This window comes from Zalophus californianus, chromosome 9, assembly GCF_009762305.2.
Source record: "Zalophus californianus isolate mZalCal1 chromosome 9, mZalCal1.pri.v2, whole genome shotgun sequence".
Lineage (NCBI taxonomy): Eukaryota > Metazoa > Chordata > Mammalia > Carnivora > Otariidae > Zalophus > Zalophus californianus.
Window position 1 is genome coordinate 8,391,049 of NC_045603.1, and position 26,331 is coordinate 8,417,379.

At 40.1% G+C, this 26,331-nt stretch overlaps 1 protein-coding gene across 7 annotated transcripts in view; it reads left to right on the forward strand.

Moving 5' to 3' along the window:
- MRTFA (myocardin related transcription factor A) overlaps positions 1 to 26,331 on the forward strand; it is a 193,547-nt gene that overhangs the window by 118,998 nt on the left and 48,218 nt on the right. The window contains exon 1 of one of the 7 annotated variants that reach the window (XM_027592263.2): positions 15,072 to 15,328. The exons of the other annotated variants lie outside the window; for them this stretch is intronic. Coding sequence (XP_027448064.2) covers positions 15,232 to 15,328 — 97 coding nt within the window. The 5' untranslated portion in view covers positions 15,072 to 15,231. Of the gene's footprint in view, positions 1 to 15,071; positions 15,329 to 26,331 lie in introns of those variants that run through there. 7 annotated transcript variants of the gene reach the window in all.

A 26,331-nucleotide genomic window follows, 5' to 3' on the forward strand; every position in this document is an offset into this window, starting at 1 on the left:
TAGTGTGACTCTTCTCTAATCTTTCCTGCATACAGCTGCCAACAATGCTTTTTCTGATACTCGCTTTGAATCCTTTTAATCTTCTCAGACTTCTTCCATTTCTTTCTTTCTTTCTTTCTTTTTTCTTTTTAAAGTAGGCTCCATGCCCAGTGTGGAGCCCAGCGCAGGGCTTGAGCTCATGCTCTGAGATCAAGACCTGAGCTGAAATCAAGAGTCGGACTCTTAGCTGACTGAGCCACCCAGGTGCCCCTTCCATTTTTTATGGGGTAAAATTTTAAACTATTACATTTGTCTCTTTGGCCTCTGACTAATTATTCAGTTATTTCCTATCACTTCCAACTTCAGAGTCTCCAGCAACTAAAAGCTGAACTGCTTTTAGTTTCCAGAACCTTCTGTGCTCTTTTAATTTTCTATTCCTTTACATGTAATATTCCCTCTGTCTTGACCATTCCTCTTTCTGCTTGCCAGCCTGCTAACTATTCTTTCAAGTCGCAGCAAAGGCTGCTTCTTCTGAGATGCATGTGGTCTTTCATTCCCACATGGACTTAGGTGCTCCTTCTCCTATGTTCTCCCTGTACTTAGTACAGATCATCAGAGTGATTATTACATCATTATTCTTAGTGGATCTCATCATTAGAAATAAGTTCCTTGAATGCAGGGGTGGTGTCTTAATTCTGTATCCCCAGTTCCTGGCACATAGCAGGTACAAAATAGTTTTTATTTAAGAACTAAATGAATGAAAGCACTTAAAGAAGTAAAGCACTGTACAAATGTTAACAGTATTTTCATCATTGGCATTTTCTTGTAAGGATTAGATCTTTTTTTTTTTGAAGTAGGCTCCACGCCCAGTGAGGAGCCCAAGGGGCTTGAACTCACAACCTGAACTGATATCCAGACTTGGTTGCTTAATCAACTGAGCCACCCAGGCGTCCAAGGATTAGACCCTTTTTAACTCTAAAGTTCTATGATCTATAAATCAGTTCCGGGGGAAGAGTTCTGATTTTTTTCATTCTTTTATCTCTGCAGGTGGCCAGAGGTCCAAGAGCCCTACCAGCCCCTCAGATGAGCTTGCCTTCTCTGTGATCAGCCCTATAGTCCTTTCCCAAGTGTTCTTTTCTTTAGTTTCTCCGCCTTCTATCTAATACACATTTGAATCCTGAATAATGACTTGTGTCATATAGGACTCCATTTCCTTACCCCACACCACCAATTCAGTCACTTCGCTTTAGCTGCTCTGGTTATCATAAATTATACCATGACCGGAAACATACACAATTATTAATATTCTAGAGATTCTCTAGAGAACCTAGAGGTTCTAGTCGATCTGGCTGGACTGCTGGCTCTGTGGTTGCCTTTTCTCCCATCCCACAGCTCTCATCTCAATTCTGTGCTCCTGCTGGGGGGCTTAGCAGAGCAAACAGTATGTAGTTTAACTTAGACTTAATTTTTTCAGGACTTGGCACTGCCTCTTGATTTACTGCACTGGGAAGAATAAGTTCTGATTTTTCTTTTCTTGTTCCTCCCTCTGAGGGAGCCTGCGTCATTGAGAAATGTTTAACCTCATGGCCTTGACTGAGGCTGGAAATTTGCCTAAGGGAACTTGAAGCTGGCAGTGTTTTTACTCAGATTCCCCCTTATGGGGAGGGGGATTTCAGCAGGGGTGGCCAAAAGAGGAAGACGTTGGGAAATTTTTTTTTTTAGTAGCAAAGCTGTTGCCATTAGTTTATTGAAAGTATTTGAAGAGTTTTCTGGAGATAAGCTCAGGCATTTTAAAATCCCTCTGAGAGAAAACTGTAGCTTCTACCAGGTATAAACAAAAATTCAGGCTGAGAAACTTAGCTTTTCAGTTGTGGATATGTTGTTGTAAGAAAATTTGACCAGTTGGATGAGAAAGAGAAGCAAACCAGAAAGAATTTTAGGAGTTTAGAAACTCTCACTTAGGGCAAATAGCTGTAGGCAGAGGCAAATCTCTATGGACTGTGGGAAGAATTTGGCTTTTTATCAATTCTGAATTATCCTAATAGTAGATCATCACAGGGGTTTTCTTTGGCAAATCTCTCTTTCTGAATCTTATTGGTATTGTCACTTTATTCTATTTACAAAAGCATTTTGTTAATACAAATAAGGTATTTGCCCAGTAAGAGTTAGAGTAGTTGATCTTTTGTGCCCAAACAATGATCTCCCTATTAGGAGAAGGTGTGAACCAGCAGATGTTTAGAATATGACTACCTCTGCTTATTTTTATCTTTGTGTCACAGATGAGGAAAAGTTACACAGTTGTTTGCCAGTATGGAATGATAAGCTGAGCAGGCTCTGGGCCCTGACAAGAGAATTGTGCAGTTAGACCTTTTGTGGCAGCTCTGTGACTTCCTGGAAAATTAGAAACAACTACACAGTACTTAATTCAAATACAGACATTCCTCCCACCATGAAAGCTAGTTGGACTCTTCCAGCAGGTTGTCTTTCTGTGCAGTGGCTTTACTGTTAGCATGGATGATTGAGGGCTGATAATATGCATGACTAGTGTGAAACTTTAATCAGTAAGTATTTATTAATTATTGATCATATACTTAACACTCTGATAGGTACTCTGGGGGATTCCCAAGAAGTGGAAAGAATGATTCTGAAACTTAGGAAATTTATATGCTTATTGGAGGTACAGGGGTTACAGAGGATTATAAGATACTAAGAAAAAAGAGGTAAATGAGGTCAAGAAAACTTCACAGTGGAGGTGAGATTAGAGCTGGGCCTTAGGGGAGAAGTGCAGTTTGGATAGGCGAGAGGAATCAGAGGAGGGAACGGTGAGTCAGATGGTATTCAGATAGGAAGCATATCCTAAGCCAGGATCTGGAAACTAGACTAGGCATGGTATGTGAGGAAGAGTGAAGTTTTCACTTGGTTAGAATAGGAGGTGTAGGGTAGTTGCAAGAGAAGATTGGGTTGAATAGGTAACAGGGAGCTGGATTATTGAGGACCCTGAATGTTAAGTCAGAGAGTTTGTCCTTCACCAGATAGTGGGGGGTCATTTTAAGCTCCTGAGTAATTATTTATCAATCTATTTCTTTCCATAATTACTTTTTAAATTGGCGTTTTTACTGAGATAATTGATTTTCAGGCAGTTGTAAGAAATAATAGTCATCCCTTGTACACAATATTTTAAGTGCTAAGTTTGTGAAAGTCACTTCAAAGGTCTCATCAATGTATAAGATAACCTGCTTTTCACAAGCATACAGAAAAACGATATGTATATACATCCTTTTTTAATAGATACATAACAGAATATGAAGCATAAAATGTGTCATATGAGCAGAGTTCTTAGAGAAACAGTGAGTGACTTTTGAAAGGTGGTTAGGAAAGGCTTCATGGTGCTGGTGCCATGTGGAATTATTCTATCAGCCCCCCATGTATCCCAGGGTGTGGGCCAGATGCTGGGGATACAGTGCTGAACAAGATAGACATGGTCTGGGTTCTTGTGTAACCTGAAACTCACTGGTGAAAAGAGACAAGTAACTATAATAAAATAGAATGGGGGTTATAATGAGAAATTCAGAATGCCATGGGAGAACAGGGCAGGGGGATCCAAACAATGCTGGGGAATATCACAGAAAGACCTTGCAAAGGATGGGATCTTTTAAGCTATGATCTGAAGGATGTTCCAGCAGAGAGATATGAAGGCCTGGAGGTGTGAAGTGAAATAGTGCATTCGAGGAGCTGAGGGACTTTTGTTAGAGTTGGTAAAAAGAGCATAGGATCATGGATGTGAGTGAGGGCTCCGGAGCCTGAATGCCTGGGTTTACATCCTGGCCTTACCAATTACTAATTGCCCTTGGACAGTTACTTCTCTGTGCTTCAGTTTCCCCATCTGAAAATAGACATAACTCCTACCTCAATTTGGGAGTAAATGATTTAGGACATAGAATGCCCTTAGATTAGTGCCTGGCACACAGCAGGTGCTCAATACATGTTAGCTATTACTGCTACTTCCATGACTACAGCAATTAAATTTGAGAAGATGAGTGGTAAGAACGTAACTTTGAGATTCAAGGGGGCCTTAAAAGCCTTGTTAGGAGTTCTGACTTTATCCTAAGAGCGGCGGGAGGTCATTAAAGGGTTTGGAGTAGAGGTGTGGCATTAGATTTGCATTTTAGAAAGATGATTCTGGTTTTAGTGTAGAAGATAAATTGAAGGGGGCTAAGAAAGGTGGCAGGGAGACCAAATAAGAGCCAGTTGTGGAAGTCCAGGTAAGAGGTGGCAGTCATGAGGAAATGGTTAGATTGAAAAGACATTTGTTCATCAGTCATTCGACACCTGGTTATTGAATGCTTACTGTGTGCCAGGTGGACTTCTCAATTCTGCACGTAGAGCTCTCGTGGAGTTCTGTTCGTAAGGGAGGTCAGTAACGACAAGCAAATGTATGCCATATTATTAGGAATGATGTGTGTTATTAGGGAAAATAAAACGGGGGGGTGCCTGGCTGGCTCAGTTAGCGGGGCGTGCAACTCTTGATCTCAGGGTAGTAGGTTCGAGCCCCATATTGGGTGTAGAGATTACTTAAAAAAAACAAAACCTTAGGGAGACAAACCATTAGTGACTCTTAACTGGAGCGTTGCTGGAAGGGAGGTGGGTGCGGGGATGGGGTAACTGGGTGTTGGGCATTAAGGAGGGCACTTCAAGTAGTGAGCACTGGGTGTTGTATGCAACTGATGAATCACTAGATTCTACCTCTGAAACTAATAATACAGTGTATGTTAATAAAAAATAAATAAATGAAATAAAATCTTGAAAGGGAAGAGACATGGATGGTGAGAGTCTAATAAGGATGGTGGGGGAATTGTATATGAGTGAGGAACCTGTGTACCACAAGGACAGAGGTCTTATTCACCTAGAATTGCTTTGAGCAGTATCTGGCACATAGTGGATGCTCAGTGAGTACTCGTTGAGTGGATAGATGGTCAGGTAGATGGAATTTAGAATGAACGTACAGATAAATAATTCATTCTTCCAAACAAGCCTGAAATCTAGGAAGGGGAGAGAAAGTTGTGGGTAAGCTTCCTAACTAGCATCTTTCTTGTGAAGGGATAAGAGGATAAACTCTGGAGCTACACTGTTAGGTTCACATTTTGGCTTTGCCGTCTGTTAGATCTGTGGCCTTAGGCAAGTTACTTATTTTCTCGGTACCTCAGTTTCTTTATCAGAAATGTGGGAACAACAGTAGTACCTACCTCATGGGCTCACTGCAGGATTTCTCAGCCTGAGCACTGTTGACATTTGGGGTTGTGTTGTCTGTGGTTGTCCTGTGTGTTGTAGGGTATTTAGCAGAATTACCTGGCTGCTGGCTACTAGATGTCAGTAGCTACCCTCCAGTTGTAACAAGCAGATAATTGCTATATGTCCCCTTGGGGGCAAAATTGCCCTGGGTTAAGAATCACTGGGTTTTGGGGCACCTGGGTGGCTCAGTTGGTTAAGCGACTGCCTTCGGCTCAGGTCATGATCCTGGAGTCCCGGGATCGAGTCCCGCATCGGGCTCCCTGCTCAGTGGGGAGTCTGCTTCTCCCTCTGACCCTCCCCCGTCTTGTGCTCGCTCTCTCTTTCTCTCAAATAAATAAATAAAATCTTAAGAAAAAAAAAAGAATCATTGGGTTTTTGTGAGGGTTAAAGGAGTTGATATGTGTAAAGCACACAGAATAGTAACCGGCACATGTACTATTGTTAACTTTAGCATAGTGGCTTCTAGGGAAGAGTGTTTCTCCTAGCAGCAGCTGAGGACAGTTTCATCTCCCATTTGATTAAGTAAATAAGAGAAACTTAAATCACAGTTGCTGGTGGAGTGTGAAAAAATGGTTTTGTGTATTCCCAATAAGATTTATTTCTGCACACTGCCACTTTCTATGGATGAAATGCCTTCTGATGTATCTCAATTGGAAGTTTATTTAAGGTGGAGAACATAGTTTTTTCTATACTAACTGGGGTTTGGGGATACATTTTTGTTCCTAAGATTAGAGTATGCTTCTCTTTGGGTGCACGGTAGGTTTCAACAAGGTGCTGATGGAGGCCAACATCTATTCTAGTCAGAACTCACCAACCATAATAAGCATGATCAGTATTTATTGTATTTGGCCACTAAAGAATTGAAATAATAGTGTACTCAACAGTGTTTCATGGTTATATTTTATAAAGTAAATTGTTGTGTATCACTTGTGCTTGCTTTGTAGCTAGTGCAGTGTGTTAGCCATTTGCTGATGGTGCTTACTGCTGTGGAAACTGTGAAGGTGGTGATAGATGGGGGCGGTCATTAATTTTAGAGAGATGGTATAAAAAATACCAGCTGACAGATGCAGCAATCAGAATGAGATAATTGGATAAATTCTTTAAAGTCATGATTCATCACTCCATTTAGGGGATTATTACTATTTTTAAAATTTAGTTAAGTCTTTATACCTCAGTCTACATGTAAACATAATTGTACATAGATGCATAAATCTGAAATTTTGCATCCCTATTTTTTAAGTGCAGACTTTTTTGCTTAGCATTCCCTCTGTTCTTCTTCAGTATTCCCCCCACACTGGTGAGTCTTTACCCCCAAACCATGTAAACAACTTAGTGTATATCCTTCCATATTTTTCTCTGCACACACATAATCCTATTGCAGATCCATATGCACATACAAATACACACAGTATTTTTTTCTTTTTTGCTATGACTTGTTTTTAAATGAAATTACACGCTTTTTTTTCCCCCTTTTGTTATTCTCACTCCACAATACTTAATGGGGGGGGGGCACCTGGGTGGCTCAGTCAGTTAAGCGGCTGCCTTTGGCTCAGGTCATGATCCCAGGGTCCTGGGATTGAGCCCTGCATTGGGCTCCCTGCTTGATGGACAGCCTTCTTCTCCCTCTCCATTGCTTGTGCTCTCTCTCTCTCTCAAGTAAATAAAATAAACAATACTTAATGGAAATCCTACATCATCTGACATAGCTCAAATTAATTCTTAATGACTATTAAATTAGTTATGGATATTATATTCATTTTACTTCTTTCCTTTTTTGCCATGATGAAAAATGCTGCAATAAACCTCTCTTTTACATATGTTTTATGTATGTAGTTCTGTGGTGCATATTCTTAGGCATGGAACTGATGAATTAGGGAGAATATGTATTTTCAAGTTCATTAGCTGCCATAGCCAAATTGCTTTTTAAAAGATTGTGACACTTCACATTTCCACCAGCCATGTTTGAGAGTACCATTTTCCCCACCTCTCTGCTAGATATAGGTGTTATAAACTCTTTTAAATTTTTGACTGATCTAATGGGTGGAAAGTGATAGCTCATTGTTAACTTTAATCTCTCCCCAATCAGGACTTAATTAGGATTCTTAACAAGTTTGCTGAATAAGCCATATGAAAGTCCAGCCTCTTTGGACACTGTAGCCACATCTTGAAATGCTGGAGAGGTGTGGATTGTAAGGGATCAGGGGACAAATACAATAGTTTGTTAACAGTGAAAAGCTGGCATTCAGTTAAGGCATCTATTAATATGAAAATGTTGAATAAAACTGACTTTTGCCGGGCAATATGTCTTTGCATCTGTGCAAAACCTTCTTCCCCAGATCATTTGCAAATTACCGTGTAGCAGAGATCACTTTCTGGGGAAGTTTATCACAGTGGTAAACAGATCACATTCAAGAAGGGATTATATTTTATGTACCATATTTAACCAGAGAATTGATGCCATAGTGCACTTTAATGTAGTACAGTTCATATTATGAATAATTTTTCTTAGCCTTATAATTAATCATAATTCTAACAGTATGATAACTACCCCATATTGACTAACCCCCCCCCTTAGTGGGTACTTTAAATAGTTATCTCATTTAACAGCAGTCCTTCAAGTTAAGTAAAATTTTACTTTGAGAGAAACTGGAACCTAGTGATAAGTGCTGGAGGTAAGGGTCACACCTTTGACTTCAAAGCACCTGCCTGTTAATACCATGCAGTGTCTTGATTAAGATACAGTATGGACGAGCTTGGATAAGACTCATGAATACTTTTTAAGCTTTATTTTAACATAAATATAGACCACCACAGTCTAGGCATTATCAGTACCCAGGGACTAATTTGAGTATGATCTTCTTCCACTTCCCTTTCCCTAGAATCTGACAATGAAATAATATTGCTAAATGTTTGATAATTGGTGAGCATTGGTTGAAAGATAGTGGACTGGAAGCTGTGGGTATTTGGTAATGTTTATTGAGTATCCATTGGGTAGAGCCCTATGGTGGGTAGAGCCCTATTTTGTGGCAAAATAAAATAAGAAAAGATACTAATCCTTTTCTTCAAAGAGCTTAGCATTCAGTTGGAGGTAGATGTAGTCATGCTACAAAATAAGAGAAAATTTTATGCTGAAAGTATAGCAGGTGGAGTGACCAAAGTTTTTTGAGGTTAATTAGGGAAAGTTTCTTGGAAAAGGTAAGTTTTGAGCCAGGGTTTTAAGATGATGGACATGAGGGGCACCTGGGTGGCTCAGTCGTTAAGCGGCTGCCTTCGGCTCAGGTCATGATCCCAGGGTCCTGGGATCGAGCCCCGCATCGGGCCCCCTGCTCCACGGGAAGCTTGCTTCTCCCTCTCCCACTGCTGTGTTCCCTCTCTCACTGTGTGTGTCTCTCTCTCTCTGTCAGATAAATAAATAAATCTTTTTTTTTTTTTTTTAATTTGACAGAGAGAGAGAGAGAGAGAGAGAGAGAGAGAGAGAGTGAGAGCAGGAACACAAGCAGGGGGAGTGGGAGAGGGAGAAGCAGGCCTCCCGCCAAGCGGGGAGCCCGATGCGGGGCTCGATCCCAGGACCCTGGGATCACGACCTGAGCCGAAGGCAGACGCTTAACGACTGAGCCACCCAGGTGCCCCGATAAATAAATAAATCTTTAAAAAAAAATGATGGACATGAACAGGTGGCAGATTTGTGTTTCTTAAAAGATAGTATACTTGGAGTCAATTCCAAGTTGGAGTGTTTCATAATTTTAAAAAGAGTGGAGTGCCCCTTATCACACATCTTGCACTTCTAAATTGAAGATTCTGTTTGGCCAAATTCTTTTCTAGGCTTTTCCTTATTTAAGTGACTGCTTTGCTATGCTTCCCCTTGTCATTTTGATTGCTTAAATTTGTGGGGATGATGTTTAAATACAAGATCTGGGTTCAGAAAATAATTTTTGGTTCTGTTGCTTTTCATAAAAATATAAGGGTTAAAGATAATTTTAATTGTTCCTCACTGTTCACCTAGTTTTATTAATCAGAAAAGTTACTGTTTCCTAACAGTAAGGCTGATGTATTGATATGTTCAGAAGCATGGCCTGAATTCTGAGCAGATGCAGCATTTTTCTTATCTGAGAATTTGAGACCTAAGAAATTTGAGAAATCTGTTAATTTTTTTAAATTACAAAGCAAGTGGTCTTTTTTTTAATTTTTAAAATCAGTTTTCAATTTTAAAACAATATATTTGTTTTCTTAAAATAATGAACTTTTACAAAGAAGGCTCATTATCCCCAGTCCAACTTTGAGTTCTTCACCATCTACATTTAAAGCTATGAAATTGTTTTCATCTAAATTTCATTGAATCTGTGTGGCCTTAGATAGTTTATTTTTTAAAAAGTATCCTGGGGGACGCCTGGGTGGCTTAGTCATTAAGTGTCTGCCTTTGGCTCAAGTCATGATCCCAGCGTCCTGGGATCAAGCCCCACATCGGGCTCCCTGCTCCTCGGGAAGCCTGCTTCTCCCTCTCCCACTCCCCCTGCTTGTGTTCCCTCTCTCGCTGTGTTGCTCTCTGTAAAATAAATAAATAAAAATCTTAAAAAAAAAAAAAAAGTATCCTGGGAAATGTTGGTACCTTCTTTGCAGTACAATCTTTTTTTTTTTTTAAAGATTTTATTTATTATTTGAGAGAGAGAGAATGAGAGAGAGCACGAGAGGGAAGAGGGTCAGAGGGAGAAGCAGACTCCCCGCTGAGCAGGGAGCCCGATGTGGGACTCGATCCCGGGACTCCAGGATCATGACCTGAGCCGAAGGCAGTCGCTTAACCAACTGAGCCACCCAGGCGCCCTTTGCAGTACAATCTTGATCAAAAAAATTTGCGGGGGTGAGGGGGCCCCTGGGTGGCTCAGTTGGTTGAGCATCTGACTTTTTTTTTTTTTTAAGATTCACTTAATTTATTTAAGAGAGAGTGTGATTGAGGGGTGGGGAGGGGCAGAGGGAGAGACAGAATCTCAAGCAGACTCCCTGCTGAGCGTGGAGCCAGACATAATACTTGATCCCAGGACCCTGAAATCATGACCTGAGCTAAAACCAAGAGTCATACACTTAACTGACTGAGCCACCCAGGTGCCCCGAGCATCCAACTCTTGATGTCAGCTCAAGTCTTAATCTCAGGGTTGTGAGTTCAAGCCCTGCATTGGCTCCACACTGGGCATGGAGCCTACTTTAAAAAATTTTTTTTGTTGTTGTTGTTGAATAGTATCAGAGTCTCAAGTTAAGATGTGTGATGAAGGACACCACTCTTTTTAAAATTATGAAGCATTCGAAAGGAACTGACTCTCTGAGTACAGTACCTTTTAGGGAGCTCAGTAAACTCATTATGTAAAAGGGCCAAAACTTCTTTCAGATTCCCAGACTGCAAGCACTGTGTAGGTAAGTGGCTCTCCTGTTTGTACTGTTTTCAGATTGGAGCTTCTGTGTATTATGTGAACTAGAGAGAGCATTGATGTCTGTGAAGCAAAAGGAGTAACCTGGTGAGCAAGTGACTGCTGGGCAGCCTGGATTCTAGGGAGAATGTTTGGATTGGCAGAAGAATGAGCATGTAGTACTCTCGCTTCAGAGATGAGTGAGGGGTGACGGCCTTATGCTAGAGGAGTTCTAGCAGCTTTCAACTTTGAAAGATGTGAGGAATCAAAGACCATGAAGTAATGAGAAAGAACCAGCAGAAACGTAGCTTGACACTATCTAATAGATTTCCCCCCCCTGAACTGTGCGCTTCTAATTTTGTTGCCAGTTCGTTATTTGGAGAGCTTGTTTGCCTGGTGACACCTGGATCACTGAAAAAAGAGCAAATGGTAGTATGTTCTAGGTCTATCACAAGTAGTTATGGGGAAGCCCTGGTGAACAGATCTCATTAGCTCAGCTTTCCTGCACCTAAAAGGAAGAACCTGTCTTTGTGTTTTCTTTAGGCTCTTCTTGCCAGCACACGGTACTGGAGACCTTTAAGCAGAGTGGAGCGTAGCAGGGGTGCTTGTGTGGTTCAGAAGCTTCACTAGCTGCCAGATTCCCTTGTGGACTGATGACAGGAGGGAGAGTGAAGGGGAGTAGCCAGATGTCCTCTGTAGGATTAGGTAGGCAGAAAGATCCTGGGCTTCCCTGGTAGCATGAGAATTCTCTACAGAGACTGATCTTTATAAAGGATATTGTACACTAATAAGAGAAAGAGATAGAAAAGTATGGTGTTCTTTTGCTTATAAGCATAGCCTTTACTGCCATATAAAAAATTGTAGACTTGAAAAATTGTACTTGAAAATCCTGTCCAGGTCCTCCTCTGCTTCTTAAATTCTTCTGTTTGGGCTGAAGTATCACAGCTTGGTTTCATTGCGAAAGAAACTTCATGGGGGGAAGTTTAAATAGGATCATTTTGGCTCTTAAGCTCTAATGTCACAAAGACATTTTCTTTTTGTGTGGTATGTTCTGCTTTTAAAATCTTAAAATGACCACTCTAGTTCTTGAAGTCATTTGTAAGAAATAAACATTTTTAAAGGATGGATAGAGTAATTTTGAGTATGTGTGATTATAGGGAGGCAGCAGTGGAGAAACATTAATTGCTGTGCCTCTTTTTTCCTGAAAAACGTGATTACTAAAAGGTGCAGCCAGTTAGAAAACTCTTCTTCCATGTTGGTTTTTCTGTTTCAGAAAGTCTGCTTGCAGTAAACCATTGGTCTGCAGTGTGGTCTGGCACCTCTGTTCCACACTCGTGTTCAGACTGCTTATCAGTACTCTGCCTTGTCTCCGTTCTTTAAATGACTCAGTGTTAGAACGAGGAATCCCAGAAGAGACTGTGACTGGCTCCCTATTTTGGGTGATGGTTTTTATTTAATTTCCTAGGTCATGTAATATAGGCAGATTTTAACAGTTTGAGAAATCCTTCAGGAATGTTAGTTCCAAGCATGACATCTTTATGAGAAAACAGTTGTGAATTCACTAAAATGTAAATTCAGTAATGTTATAATAGACCTTTTACCTTACTCCCCCTGCTTTCTACCCTGTGATTATATTTGTGTCTATATATTGGGAGATCTTGGGATGGAACATTAAAATTAGTAAAAGGAACCATTTCTGCAACATTTTCTGGATGGCTGACATACTGATTATTGCTTGTTTCATTAAATTCATTCTAAACCATATTAATTTGGTATTGTTATCCCCATTTTTCAGGTGAGATGAGAGCTCAGTGAGGTTAAGTGACTTACCCAAAGCCAAGAGTGGTGGTAGGTGGTAAGAGCAAGAATTTATACAAAGATTTTTCCAATTCCAAGTCAGAGTTTTCAGCCACTATGTCACATTGCCTCTGTCCTGCTTCTGAGAAGTAGAAGGTCTCATTAGATCCTGGACAGAAGAAAAAGTGAATCTGGTTCTCTTGCTTTCTGTCTGTGTCTCCCTTTTTCCCCAGCAGCTAGCATATGTATGACACACAATAACTTTTTTTTTTTTTTTTAAAGATTTTATTTGTCAGAGAGAGCACAAGGAGGGGGAGCGGCAGGCAGAGGGAGAAACAGGGACTCGATGCCAGGACTCTGGGATCATGACCTGAGCCGAAGGCAGATGCTTAACCAACTGAGCCACCCAGGCACCCCACACAATAACTATTTACTGAATAAACAAGGATGTACAGTTAACCATGTAATATGGAAGTGAACTGACTTTTTTTGTTTGTAAAATTTTTCTAAGTATATGCTATATTTCTAAGTATAGTAAAGTACATCTTAGACTAATATTTACCAGGTTTCTTCGTTGCATATATAGACATTTGAATAAGAATAAATCATTTATAGTCCCATATGATTTCTGGAAATTATCAACAGTCTGAGTACCCGTTTCCCTCTTCCTGACCAACCTCCCCCTGCTGGGGTTGGTTCTTTTTGTTTCCATACTGCTGTCAAAAATGCCCTTTCTCTGTTTCCTTTTTCTCTATCCTCTGTTCCCCAAGAAGTTGTTATTTTCACACCTTTTGCTTTTGTATGTTCCTCTCCCTTTGGTTGCAGGTCCCTTCCCCATCTTTAGTTTGACTTTTTTTTTTCTTTTAAACCATCCAGGTCTCAGGTCAGGTGTCTTCTCTAACTCCTCCAAACCCAGCTAGGTCTTCTTTTTGAGTTCCCATCAGAGCACTTATCATGCTGACAGATTGTATGATTGGGTACGAGTCTGACTCTGTTTAGAGCCTGTTGTAAGCTCCATGAAGGCAGGGGCTGGGGTGTTTCATCTGTCTGTATCACAGCCTGGCACATGGTAGGCAGACAGTAAATATGAAAAGAAAAGTGAAACGAAATAAAGGGTATAGCTTGCCCAGTCTCACCATAAATCTTAGAGAACCATTCCATTTTAGGAATGGAGGACATCCTATCTGCTGTAGCCCCTATTTTTTAGAGACAAAGGTGACACCTTGAGGTCATAAACTAAGTAATGAGCAGCACAGCTGAAAAACAGAACTCCTGAGTCCCAGCCCAGTGTTCTTTCTTTCATTTTGAAAAAAATGTTTTTTTGAGGAAAAAAAATTTTTATTTATTACAAAGGCAATAGTTGTTTAATGTAGAATTTTTGGAAGATACAGATAAACAGAAGGGAGAAAAAGAGGAAATACAGTCAGCCTATTCCCACCACCCAGATGGTAACTACCCTTCCAATCACTTCTGTGCACAGTGACATGTTTATGTATGCATTACATAATTGGGTGATGACAACAGCTTGCATTTACTGAACGCAGGATAGACACTGTTCTAAGTGCTTTACATGTGTTGACTCATTTATTACAGTAACGCTATGAGGTAAATACTATTATCCCCACTTTACAGATGAGGAAATGGAGGCACAGGCATGTTAAGGATCTCAGGTCACTCAGCTAGTAAGTGGTAGAGCCAGGATTTAAACCCTGGCTATCTAGCGCCAGAGCCTGTATTCTTAACTGCTATTATTCCATTCTGCCTCTATGCATGGTATTTTGTAATCTGCTTTCTTTTAAAAATTGAGATCAGTTAATAGGCAGTAACAGTCATCCCTTTTACAGGTATAGTTCGGTGAGTTTTGATAAAAAGTAAACCACCACCACAATCAAGATATATGGAATATTTCCATCAAGAAGTTCCATTGTACCTCTTTGTAGACAGTCTTCTCCCCCATTCCCCAGCCTTGGTAACCACTGATTTTATTTCTGCCCTTATAGTTTTGTCTTTTCCAGAATTTCATATAAATTCAGTATTGTAGCCTTTTGCATTTGCCTTCTTTTGCTTAGCATAATGCTTTTGAGGTTCATACATGATGTTGTCTGTGGTAGTAGTTCATGTGTTTTATCACTGTGTAGTGTTCTGTCCTATGGCTGTACCACCATTTTTTATTCCATTTACAAGTTGAAGGACATTTCGGTTGTTTCTAGGTTTTGGCAATTAAAATAAAGCTGCTATGAATATTCATGTACAGCTCCTTATGTGGACATATGTTTTCATTTCCCTTTTTAAGTATTCAGGGATGGGATTACTGAGTTGTATGGTAAATCCAAGTTTAAGTTTATAAGAGACTTCCAAACTATTTTCCCAAATCATTATTTTGTATTCTCCCAGTAATGTCTGCGAGTTTCAGTTGCTCCTCATCCTCACTGGCAAATTCTTTATTGGTAGCATTTGTATTCTGACACTGGCCAAATTATTATCTTCACATGGTTATTTCGGGGTAAAAGATGTTGCTTAAATTAAGGATTTCTGATATATTTTTTCTTTTTCATTTTTTCTTTCCATATTACAGATATTTATTGAACATTTTACAGTGCAAGGGGATAGATGATTAGGAGCAACTCTTACCTCAAAGCCCACTGGTTGGCCCTCTGTGTAGGAGCTGTGGCAGATGATGGTCACACAGTTGATTCTTACACTTCGCCTGTCTTCCTCCTAGAACAGATTGTTCCACTAGAGGTTTTTGCTTCCATGCCTCTTATGTTTTATGCCTTGCTCAGCTTTCAAGTGCTGGGGAGCCTTGTGGGGAGAAGAAGCTCTAGCTGTGCTGCCGGCCTTCCTGACCACCTTAGGTGAGAATGCCAGTGAGTGTCATGATGGCGGCTGTTTCCATAATTAGCTTTGAAGGTTTTCCAATTTAGTCTGTTGGTATAGCTGCACCGATTTTCTACCCAGTGATTTGAATGACGGGACTGTGACATCTAAGGAGTAGAATCAAATGGTGAGGTAAGTTGAGGTAAATAAGGGTATGAATCTCAGATTTTTGGTGGGCTGCTACTGTTGCAGTTATATTGTCTCTAACACTAGCTAGCATCTTAAGAGCCTTTATTTTCTTTCTAAATGAAAAAGTCAAATATGTACTGAGCTGTATCTTTTTTTAGAGATTTGTCACCAAAATATCTGCAAATTGCTAAGAAGTGTCTATTCACTCATTTATTCATTCATTGAGCACATGTGCCAATTAACCATTATGTTTATGGTACCCCTTCTTGATGCTGTGATGTGGCTTGTTTCAAAGTAAATTCTTAGTGAGTTTTTCCCTTGGTACTGACTGCCCTTCCTCCCAGTTTGGTATCTTTCATCTGTAAACATTTTAAAAACAAATGTCAAGTGAAATAAAATAGTCCAGTGTTATAGGTCCTTGTTCCACTTTGGTGCAGACTTTGCACAGGAAGGGAGGGGACAGAGGAGAGAAGAGGGAACCTGGTCATGTGATACTGCTTGTCTGGCAGAAGCCTTTTGGTTCTGAGCAGAGAAACCAACTGTTTACTATTTTGGGTGAATGAGGTTGGTTGGTTGCTATGAGCATTTTCTCTAAGGGAACCCTCTTCTCTTCCAGCTCTACACATTGAAATCATCCCAGTCCTGCTTTTTGGCATTTGGGTAGAGGAGGGAGGTGTCTGTGTCGAGGCCCAGTGCTGACAGGAAGAAATGTTTTCCAGGAGACTTACTGATTCTGACCTTCTGCTGTCACTGCTTTTAATGCCCCACTCCTTAAGTAAACTTGGGATCTAGCTGTTCTTACAACCGTTAGCACTGCAGAAATGAAGTACCCACTTTAACCTAAAGAGCAATGCTAATCAGATTTTCAGCAAATAATAAATGGCCTCTTTAAGGAGTGAGGTAAGGAAGACAGGTTTATTGCAACACTGGCCTTTGGAGCCTCACATCTCCCCCAGCATGCTGGAGGAGAAGACCAAGATTCATCAACCCACCTTCAGGATTCTGCCACTCTCATGGATTGTCCTGGAGCCTGGAAAGGACAGCTACTCAGCAGTGTGCCTGGCCCCTTATCACAGTTTTCGGGAAGGTTGGCATATTTATCCTGTTGGGATTTGCATGCTTTTGTTTCCTCCTTAATTTATTGCAGTCTTTTTATCTCCTCCTTATTCCTCTGTAGCCGTCCAAGCTTTGACTTCGGGTGGTTTACTCTCTCAGGGTTTTTATTAAAGCTTGTTGAGCCCTCAGTAGGTAGACGACTGAGTATGGTACCATAGGGTGTACTTCATGACCTGATAGGGACAGTGTTTAGGATGTTTTTCTTGCTCCCTTCCTTCCACCCTTGCACAGCTCATGTACTGAACCTAGATTATGGAAGGAGGAAGAAAAAACTTTATAAGATGGTATTCTTCCCCTTTATGTGGGTCAAATGTAGTGTTTTATCAGTAAAACATACTCTGGCCATAGGTTCTGTACAAATAGGGAGCTAGTGATGATGACTTTAGTTTCTTCTCTCTGTCAAATACTGAAAGTGGATAGATACTCTCTGAGATCTCATTACACTAAGATACCATAATTTGGAATAAAATAATACTTGGAAGGCTTTTTACTTACACTGCATGTTAGTTTGGGTTAGGGTGAACGGTTTGGGCTGGCCTTACCAATCTTTTTAGTAATTGTAGAGTTACATTAGAATTACATCCACATGTATGAAAGATAGCAGGAAACTGTTTATTAGGTTAACACCCATGAAGGATTTTTCCTTTGTGAACATCCCTCTTTTGTATTTTGAAACTGCTGGAAAAATATTCTTTGGGAGTAGAATGGACACATTTGCGTTCTGCAAAAAAGTTCGGTAATTCTTTCAGAAGAACTCAGAGTTATGGGGAAAAAAAGGGAGGATAGGGACTTCATTCAAATTTTAACAGATATGAATGGAAAAGAATTGTCAACATTTTCTCTCTCCTAGCTTGGAAAACTTTCTGTTGTCCATTAGCAGAATTTATACACAATCTCCACTATTGATTACATAACTTAGATATTTCTTTTGAATTGTTAAGATTTCTTTGGGACTTTACTAACATCTGACAGGACGATTTGAGCTTGTGGCATCAGCAATGAATGAATCCACTGACGAGGAGATGAGTGATTATCAGTGCCCAGTTTGCAAAGAGAATAGTTTAAAAAACGGATTGAGAGTTGACTTTTTTTTTTTTAATATCCAGAAGTGTTATAGACTAATGTCAAAGAAACACCACAGTAACATTTCAGGGAAGATTATCTGAAAGGCAGAGAGACAGTATGGCTTAGGACCTAAAGCTTTGGGCTGCTACTGTCGATTTTCTGTAACCAGAGGATTATGGTGTTTCAGATTCCCAGTGTGAACATTAAGAATATCTTTGTTTCAAGTGTAGCAGTGTATAGAACAAAGATGCAGACTTGTCATAAATAGGATCAGAATGGTAATTTTCGACAACTAGCCAAAGCAATTGACTATGTTTTTCTGATTTTATACTGTACTTGGAAACTTGTATCTAGAATTCTTTATGTCTGTTGGATCTTGAGAGAACTCATACTATGTTTTCTACCAGTACACATTGTTTTTTTAAATGATTGTTTTATAAACTGCACAGAAGAAATAGATTGTTCATTAGATAATGAAAGTATAAAGGATGTCCAGTATTACTCCTTTTGGGCTGAAGCAGGTGTTTGAGGGATAAAGATAGTTCTTCCTTCAAATACTCAAAACTACCCAGTGGAAGTGACTCTTCTCAGTCTTGTGTTTTATTATTATAGATAAATGCCTGATGATAATCTTTTCCTTCTTTCATGGTTTTCTTAGCTCTGTCTTTTCTTTTTCCTAAGTTAAAAAAAAAAAAAAGGATTCTAAAAGCTGGCACACATTTTTAAAAAGAATTGTTTAGGACCATAGGAGGCCATGTGTGATACTTTTCCTGTTGTTTTAGTTGACAGTTGGAAATGCCTACAAGGATAGGAACCACACTTTTATTTACCCCTTATGGCATTAGGGCCCGTGGTTTTCTTTATTAATAGACTTTGGCAAGGATCAGAACTGCAATTTTTAGAAGAAGCCTTGAAAGATTGATTCTTGTGGTTTAATACGACCTTCTGGTACAGCTCACTGCCCAGTACCGTATCAGCACTTCCAGTACGGTAGGTACTAACCATATGTGGCTGTTGAGACTTGAAATATGGCTGGAGTGACTAAGAAACTGAATTTTTAATTTTAACTTGAAGAGCGTATGAGGTAAGTGGCTACCATATTGGATGGCATAGTTTCAGACCCTTCACAGTCTGACCTTCACCAGCCTTTCCAGCTTCCTTTTACTCCTTTTCACAAACTTAGTTCTCCATCTAAATTGGAACATATTAGTTATGTTCTTAACCTTATAGTATTTCCTACCTCTAGGTCTTGGCTCCTATCTAGGTTTTGGTTTTTGTTCCTATCTAGTGTATGAAGTCCTCCAGAAACGGTTATATGCTGCTGCTCCTACAAAGCTTGCCCTGTCCTTTTTGTACTCTAGTGATTTATTCTCTGCAGACTCAAAGCACTTAAAACTCTGTCCTTGATTACAGGAATTTGTTTTACATTTCTTATCTTCTCTATTACATTTATAAATTCCTTGAGGGCCTCTTTAATACAGTTTTTATGGTTGTATGTGTGTGATTGGCTTCACCATTTTTCTTTTTCCCCCCACCTTTAAAGTGCTTATTAGTGAAGTGTGTTTATACACAGTAGGTGGTTAATAATGCATTAGCTGAGTTAGTCTGCTGAGGGTACTGTGCTTCCTGGCACTAGAGGGCAGTATCATGCCCATAAGCAAAAATGTGTTCATCCTAAATGACAGATATATTTTGAGCACTCTGTCCTAATTCAGTTTTATTCAGTATCTCATATTAATAATTCTAGTCTTCAGAAGAAACTCAGATCTTTTTTAAAAAATATTTTGTATATTTATTTGAGGGAGACAGCGAAAGAGCGCAAGCCTGAGCAGGGGGGAGGGGCAGAGGGAGAGGTCTACTCTGTCAAGCAGGAAGCCCGATGCAGGGTTTGATCCCAGGACCCAGAGATCATGACCTGAGCTAAGGCAAACACTTAACCAACTGAACCACCCAGGCGCCCCTCAGATCTTTTAATTGTCAGTGATATTAATAAATAAGCTTTACCCATAATTTTTTTTTAAGATTTTTAGAATTTATTTGACAGAGAGAGAGACAGTGAGAGAGGGAACACAAGCAGGGGGAGTGGGAGAGGGAGAAGCGGGCTCTCTGCCGAGCAGGGAGCCCAATGCGGGGCTCCGATTCCAGGAGCCCGGGATCATGACCTGAGCTGAAAGCAGATGCTTAACGACTGAGCCACCCAGGTGCCCCTCCCCACGATTTTCTTGAATTAGATTCAGAATATGACGCTGGTCCAGGAGATTGGTGAGATTCTTACTGGGAAGAAACTTGGTACATCTGAGAAACACTGGCCAAGGCATTAGGTGTCAGAGATTGATTCCTTGAGGGCTGAAAGCCTTTTTGTGGTAGGCAGCTAGTGTTCCAGCCCTGAGCTGATAGTCGAGAACTTGAAGTTCTTGGTTTGATCTTGCCAACTGAGTTTGGCTAAATTACTCTAAGCTTGGCAAACCAGTTTCTTCCATTGTATCATGGGTATAATGCCTGCCATCCTAACTCATAGAGTCAAATAAGATCATATGTGTGCAAGTAGCTTTGTAAAGTGTTATATATATATATATTTTTTTTAGATTTTTATTTATTTATTTGAGAGAGAATGAGAGATAGAGAGCACGAGAGGGAAGAGGGTCAGAGGGAGAAGCAGACTCCCTGCTGAGCAGGGAGCCCGATGCGGGACTCGATCCCGGGACTCCAGGATCATGACCTGAGCCGAAGGCAGTCGCTTAACCAACTGAGCCACCCAGGCGCCCCTATATTATTTTTATTAGTTATTTTTATTATATTTATTATTTTTCTTCTCAGTTCCTGCTGTGTCCCTAGTACCAAGGCATGTACATCATAAGTGACTGATTATAGATATTTATGACATCTTTTTTTATATTTTCTGTGAAGAATGTACTCTGTTAAAGGTTGATGAGAGATGTATTAGTGCCGTTGCTCCCACCTAGGCTGCACACACTGAGAACAATTATTATAGTCACAAGTGTGGTTGACACATATCCTGTCCTTTGGTGTTATGCAGCCTTAAAATGAACTGTATGTGAGATATTTTATCTGTATGTGTGTGTATAAACTAAATATGTATATAAACTCTCTTTTAGTCTCCTCTGTAGTGGTTTTATGTTTATAGATCTCCTACCCTTCGTAATATTAACTTAAAATATTCAGAATAAGCCAATTACTGTGTTTTTTTGAAAACCATGTTCAAATACAGTTATTTAGCCAAAACTGGTATAGTTTGGAAATATGCATGAGCATATTTTCCTGTGGATTTGTGAGTTAGAAAAGAAGCCATTCTAGAAGAGGGTAGTGTAGTGGTTGCTTTTGTTGCAAACAAGCATCAGCATAGAGCCTTCTCTAGTAAATCATTAGATGCATCAAATAAAATGTTCAGCTAAAGTTCATGCAATCCCACAGTTAACAAACACTCTTGCCAAAGAGAGTTGCAGTCAAAATATCTGCAATCGAATCATTTCCTGTTCAGGCTTGCAGGTGGGGAACTGTCTGAAACTGCTGTCCTGTGAGATTAGTTATGCAGAAGATGCCTTGGTGGGATAGGTCTTGGTATTAAATGACAACCTAGCAATTGTGAGGATGGAGAGGAATACACCAGGATCCTACAACTAAGCAGACTAAGGCATAGAGATCAGGATATGCAAGCCCACTCCCATGGAGTGATCTGACTAAAGCTCCTGTAGGGCATTCAGATATGTGCTGAACACACTCAGGCAGTGGGCCAGGCAGATGGCACATTCCTGTACTGACCTTCGGAGGCCTGGCAGATTACAAAGCTAGTATTGGAGGCGTGGGTGTGTGCTGGCATGAACAGCCCCGACAGCCTGCATTTCATCTAGCATTTGGTCCTCCCCAGTTGAAGGGATACCTTGTGACTGGGTCGATCCTTGAGTCCACTTTGGGACTAGCCTGTATTTTTGTACCCCTGCCCCTCTTGGAGTTGATTTTTACTGTCAGCGCAGCCCCAGAAGTGACTCACATCTTCTGAGAGATTCCTCCAGACTGGGATGACCCAGGGTTAGCCGTTGAGATGCCATGACTCCCCTGTCTTCCCACCCCCACCTGTCTTCATTGACTCGCATTTGTAGGTTGGACTAAGCCTTCCATATGAGCATAGGTGGGGGCTAAGCAAGATAAGCTGCAGTCACCTGTCCCTTCTTTGGCTTCAGTGCATCCCTTTGGCTGTGTAAAGGAAATTTGGGTATGATACACTTCTTAGGCTTCACCTGATCCCCCCCCTTTCCTGTTGCCCTTTTGATTTTTTAATCTGATACTGAGCCTCTCCTCCCCCCACTCACACACCAACGGAGTCTCCTAAGCTATTTCTGTCGGTTTAATGATCCCCAGCTGTTGCTGTAGTTCTGGCTGTTTTCATGCTTTGATGAGGCGGAAGAGTCAGAGAAAGAGGGGTCTTGCTTGTGTATCACACAGAGTGTCAGACAAATGTAATGCATTTTCTCAGAACAACTAGGGTGAGGCTTCTGAATGAGGGATGTTAATACTGGGATGATTTGAAAATGCAGGAGGAGGGAAACTACAAGCTAGTATCCGGGACATTTTAAAAATAAGCATTCTGCTGATAGGTGTGGCACCTTCTGCATCCCTCAAAATTATGCTAGAAAAATGTGGTATGTGGTAACTGGGTTAATTGTTTGATTACTCTGCATTCTACCACCATTTTAGCTTTGGAGCTAGAATGTCCCCTCCACCCATGGTGTGTATTGAAGGAGCCAAACATCTAAATGAAAAGGAGGATTCTGTGATAGGAAAATATATGGAAATCATTCCTGAAGTGGCCAGAAAAGGCATTGATTTCAGTTCTGCTTTAACTTAATGTAGGTTTGTTTCGTAAAATTTTGTGCAAAACCTGTAGTAATGAAATGTTCCACTTGCAAATTTGACCACACAAACTTCAGGAAATACAAAGTTGCAGTTCTTCAAACAACATGAACTCCTTTACAGTTACATATACATTTATTTCTGCGATGTCCTGACTAAACCTGGAGAATGGGGAGTAGGAAAATCCTTCAGTAGTTACATGGGTTACTGTATTTTAATAGACTGGCTTTTCCTTTATGTATTTGATCTTGAGAATTGTAACCTTTGCAACAATTTTAGCTGATAGACTTATAGCTTTCATACTTCATATGCTGCATGAAATTTAACTTTCCCACTTTTTTGCCTTTCCATCTTCTACAGAAAAGAACAATTTTGCTGTAGCTTTTACCAAAATTAATTTTAAAATATTCCTTTAATTTTTTTGAGACAAATAGATATAATTTTACATCACCTAGGGGTTAAGGGGAGAAACTATTATTTTTTCCCTTAAGTACCCATAGAGAAATTTACACGTAAATATTTTAAGAACTTCCAGATTTTGTATGTGTGTATTTTTAGCACATTTGGCCACATTTCTCATTTCTAATCACCTGTTTCCTAATCCTCGCCCCAGAGAAAATTTGCTTTCATTTATTTTTAGTTATTTTTTAAGACTTTATTTATTTATTTGACAGTGAGAGAGCACAAGCATGGGGAGCAGCAGAGGGAGAGGGAGAAGCAGGCTCCCCACGAGCCGGAGGTCCAGTGCGGGGTCCATCCCAGGACTTGGGGATCATGACCTGAGCCGAAGGCAGATGCTTAACCAACTACTGATCTCAGGTCAGGTCTCGATCTCAGAGTTGTGAGTTCAGGCTCTGCATTGGGCTCTACACTGCAGCCTCCTTAAAAAAATAAAAAAAGAAAGAAAGAAATCAGGATTTACCTTTTTATTTTTTTCTCTCAAAATGTCTGTTAAATGAGCTGTCATTAATTCCTACAAACACTGAAAGTTAATTTCAAAAATAGGATGAAGCTAAATAGTATCAGCCTATAGGGAGAGTTTGAAATACTTTGATAGAAAAAAAAACCAACACTAACTTTCTAAGTATTTACAGAATTTATATGGGGATATAAGCCTCCCTCATTATTTCAGTCCTGAATATTCTACCATGCTATGTCTTTCAGGGCCACATTATTATTAAAGATCTAGAAAGAATAAGTACTCTAATATAGTTTTAAGGGAAAGAATTTTTGTCACTTCTAGCTTGCTGTAGAATAACTACCTTGTTCCAAGTTTTGAATCTGTTCAGCTGTCACCTACCCTCAACAAAGTTGGGTGCAAAATGTCAGCACCAGTAATACCCACATAGAATAGCAAATGAGAGTCAAGGCTGCCCACATTTCCTGGGTGAACGTGCAGAACTAATGCGGCAGGGAAAACACTGTTCCTGGTGCCTTTAACTTTGGAAGGGTTTGTTCAGATGGCCCTGCCAGTCTAAAGGAAGCACATTCCCAGTGTATCTCCACCCCATTCAGATGTCTGGTGCAAGTATGTGTTATGCTCAGATCTTGTGTGATGGAGTTCGTCATTTGAGCATTGCCTTATGTACGGATCCTCAGGAAAGAGACTGAGGGCATTGAAGTAGCTGGTAGTTTGAGATCTGCCCACTGCAGTTAAAGGAGAACATTACTTCAAGGGGGAGATAACAGCTACCCAAAATGAAATGGTGAGCCCCAGATTTTGAGGATATGGGAAAGAGTTTGATTTATTTACTTATTTATTTATGCATAATTATTATTTTTGTTTTTGACTCTGGCATTAAATGCGATGTAGCAGAAAAAGCATAGGCTTTGGTATCGGGCCAACCTGTGTTTGAACTCTGGCTCTACCACTTATTAGCTGTGCACACAGTTACTTAACCTCTTTGAACTGCTGTTTCTTCATCTATAAAATGGAGGTAATATATACCTCAAATAGCTGTTGAGATGAAATGAGTCACTGTAGTGGTATATCCCATCAAGAGTTCAACAGATTAGATTCCTCATCTCTCATATCTTAGTTTCCTTCTCAAGACAGGCCTCTTCTCACTCAGTGCCTTTGTGCGTGCTCTGTTTCTGCTGCCTGGAATTCTTTCTCCAGATCTTTTCATGGTTTTATCATATTATGTAGGTTTCTATATAAGAGTCATCTGTCTCCTCAGAAGGGCCTTCCTGTGTACTCTGTAAAATTACCACCCCCAGTCATTCTCTGCTCTCTTATTCTGCTGTACTTTTCTTCACATAATGTACTATTGGAAATTGTAGCATAAATAACTTACTGTGTTTCTCCCACTAGAGCATATGCTCTGTGAGGGCAGGGACCTCATCTGTCCATTTTACTGCTGTATCATCTAGAATAATGCCTAGCATACAGTACATGCATAATAAATATCAGTTCAAGGAATGAATGAATGAATCAACTCAGAATCTCTCTAATACTAGGGAAAAACCCCTGGCAGAATGCAGGAATGAAGTTGTACCAGGAAGCAGGTGCTCTCTGCTTTTCAGTGTGGATGTTTCTGCATTGAGAGCCAAATGGGAAGTAGGCCTGTGAAGTTCTCTTGTATCCTTCGCCTCCTGTCTCTGGGAGGAGCTCCTTTGAATGACCTTTACATGTGGCCTCTGTTACCCTGTTAGTCTGTATTCCTTTTAGAATTTTAATATAAGGAGGCTTTTAGATTCTAGGATTCTGAAATGCCCTGTACTATTCGCTGAAATCACCTGGATTTTCCCTATTAGTAAGTAGATAGATCATTTTTTTTCCAGCCACATCATGCAGAAAGCACTGTTAACAGTGTCATTTTTAAATATGAGGAACTGGTCTGTTTTATGAAGGAAGAGAAACACAACATGTAATAGTGGCTAAGGGCTCTGGCTGTAGATCAAAATGGAGCTGGGTGACTTAAGGCAAGTTGCTTAATCTGTCTTAACGCTCAATTTCCTCAGCTACAACATAGTATAATAATAGCACCTTCCACATAGCTTTGTTTTAAGAATTGAATAAGATGGGGTGTCTGGGTGGCTCAATCAGTTAAGTGACGTTGATTTTGGCTCAGATCATCATCTCAGTGGTGTGAGATTGAGCTTATTTGATGTTTGTTTTCCCCATGAAAGTGTAAACTCCACGGAAGGCTGCGACTTTGGTCATTGCTGTATCCCCAGTACCTCTCCTTCTGCTTCTCCCTGCTCCCTTTCTTTTAAAAAAAAAAAAAAAAAAAAAAAAAAAAGGTAATAAGATGGCACATGCATGTTTTCACTATTTTATTATTTCACAATACAGAGACCTTTTATTGTACATATTTCAGTGGCTTGAGTTAGATATTCATAAGCTTATCCTTTGTAAATACATGTCAGGGTAGATATATAAGTAACCCAGGTTTGCCACCCCAGGTAGATACCTCATCTCTCTGCCTGAATCTCTGAGAGTATTTAGATTAAGAAGATAATATTTCATCTTTTTTTGGTATTACTTCTGATATCTAAAGCAGATTATTTGAGAGATTATTTAACTCACGTTTATACAGTATATACAGAGAAGAGAAACTTATAGGATTGTGAAAGGGTTGAATGATTGAGCATATTGGTAAAACAATCCAATTTGAAATCTCATAGGTGGTTTTTTTGCATGTGTGATTTTATTTTATTTTTTATTTTTTTAAAGATTTATTTGTTTATTTCAGAGAGAGAGAATGAGCAGTGTGCAAGTGGGGGGAGGAGCAGAGGGAGAGGGGAAGCAGACTCCCCCCTTACTGGGGAACCCAAAGTGGGGCTCAGTCTCACAACCCTGAGATCATGA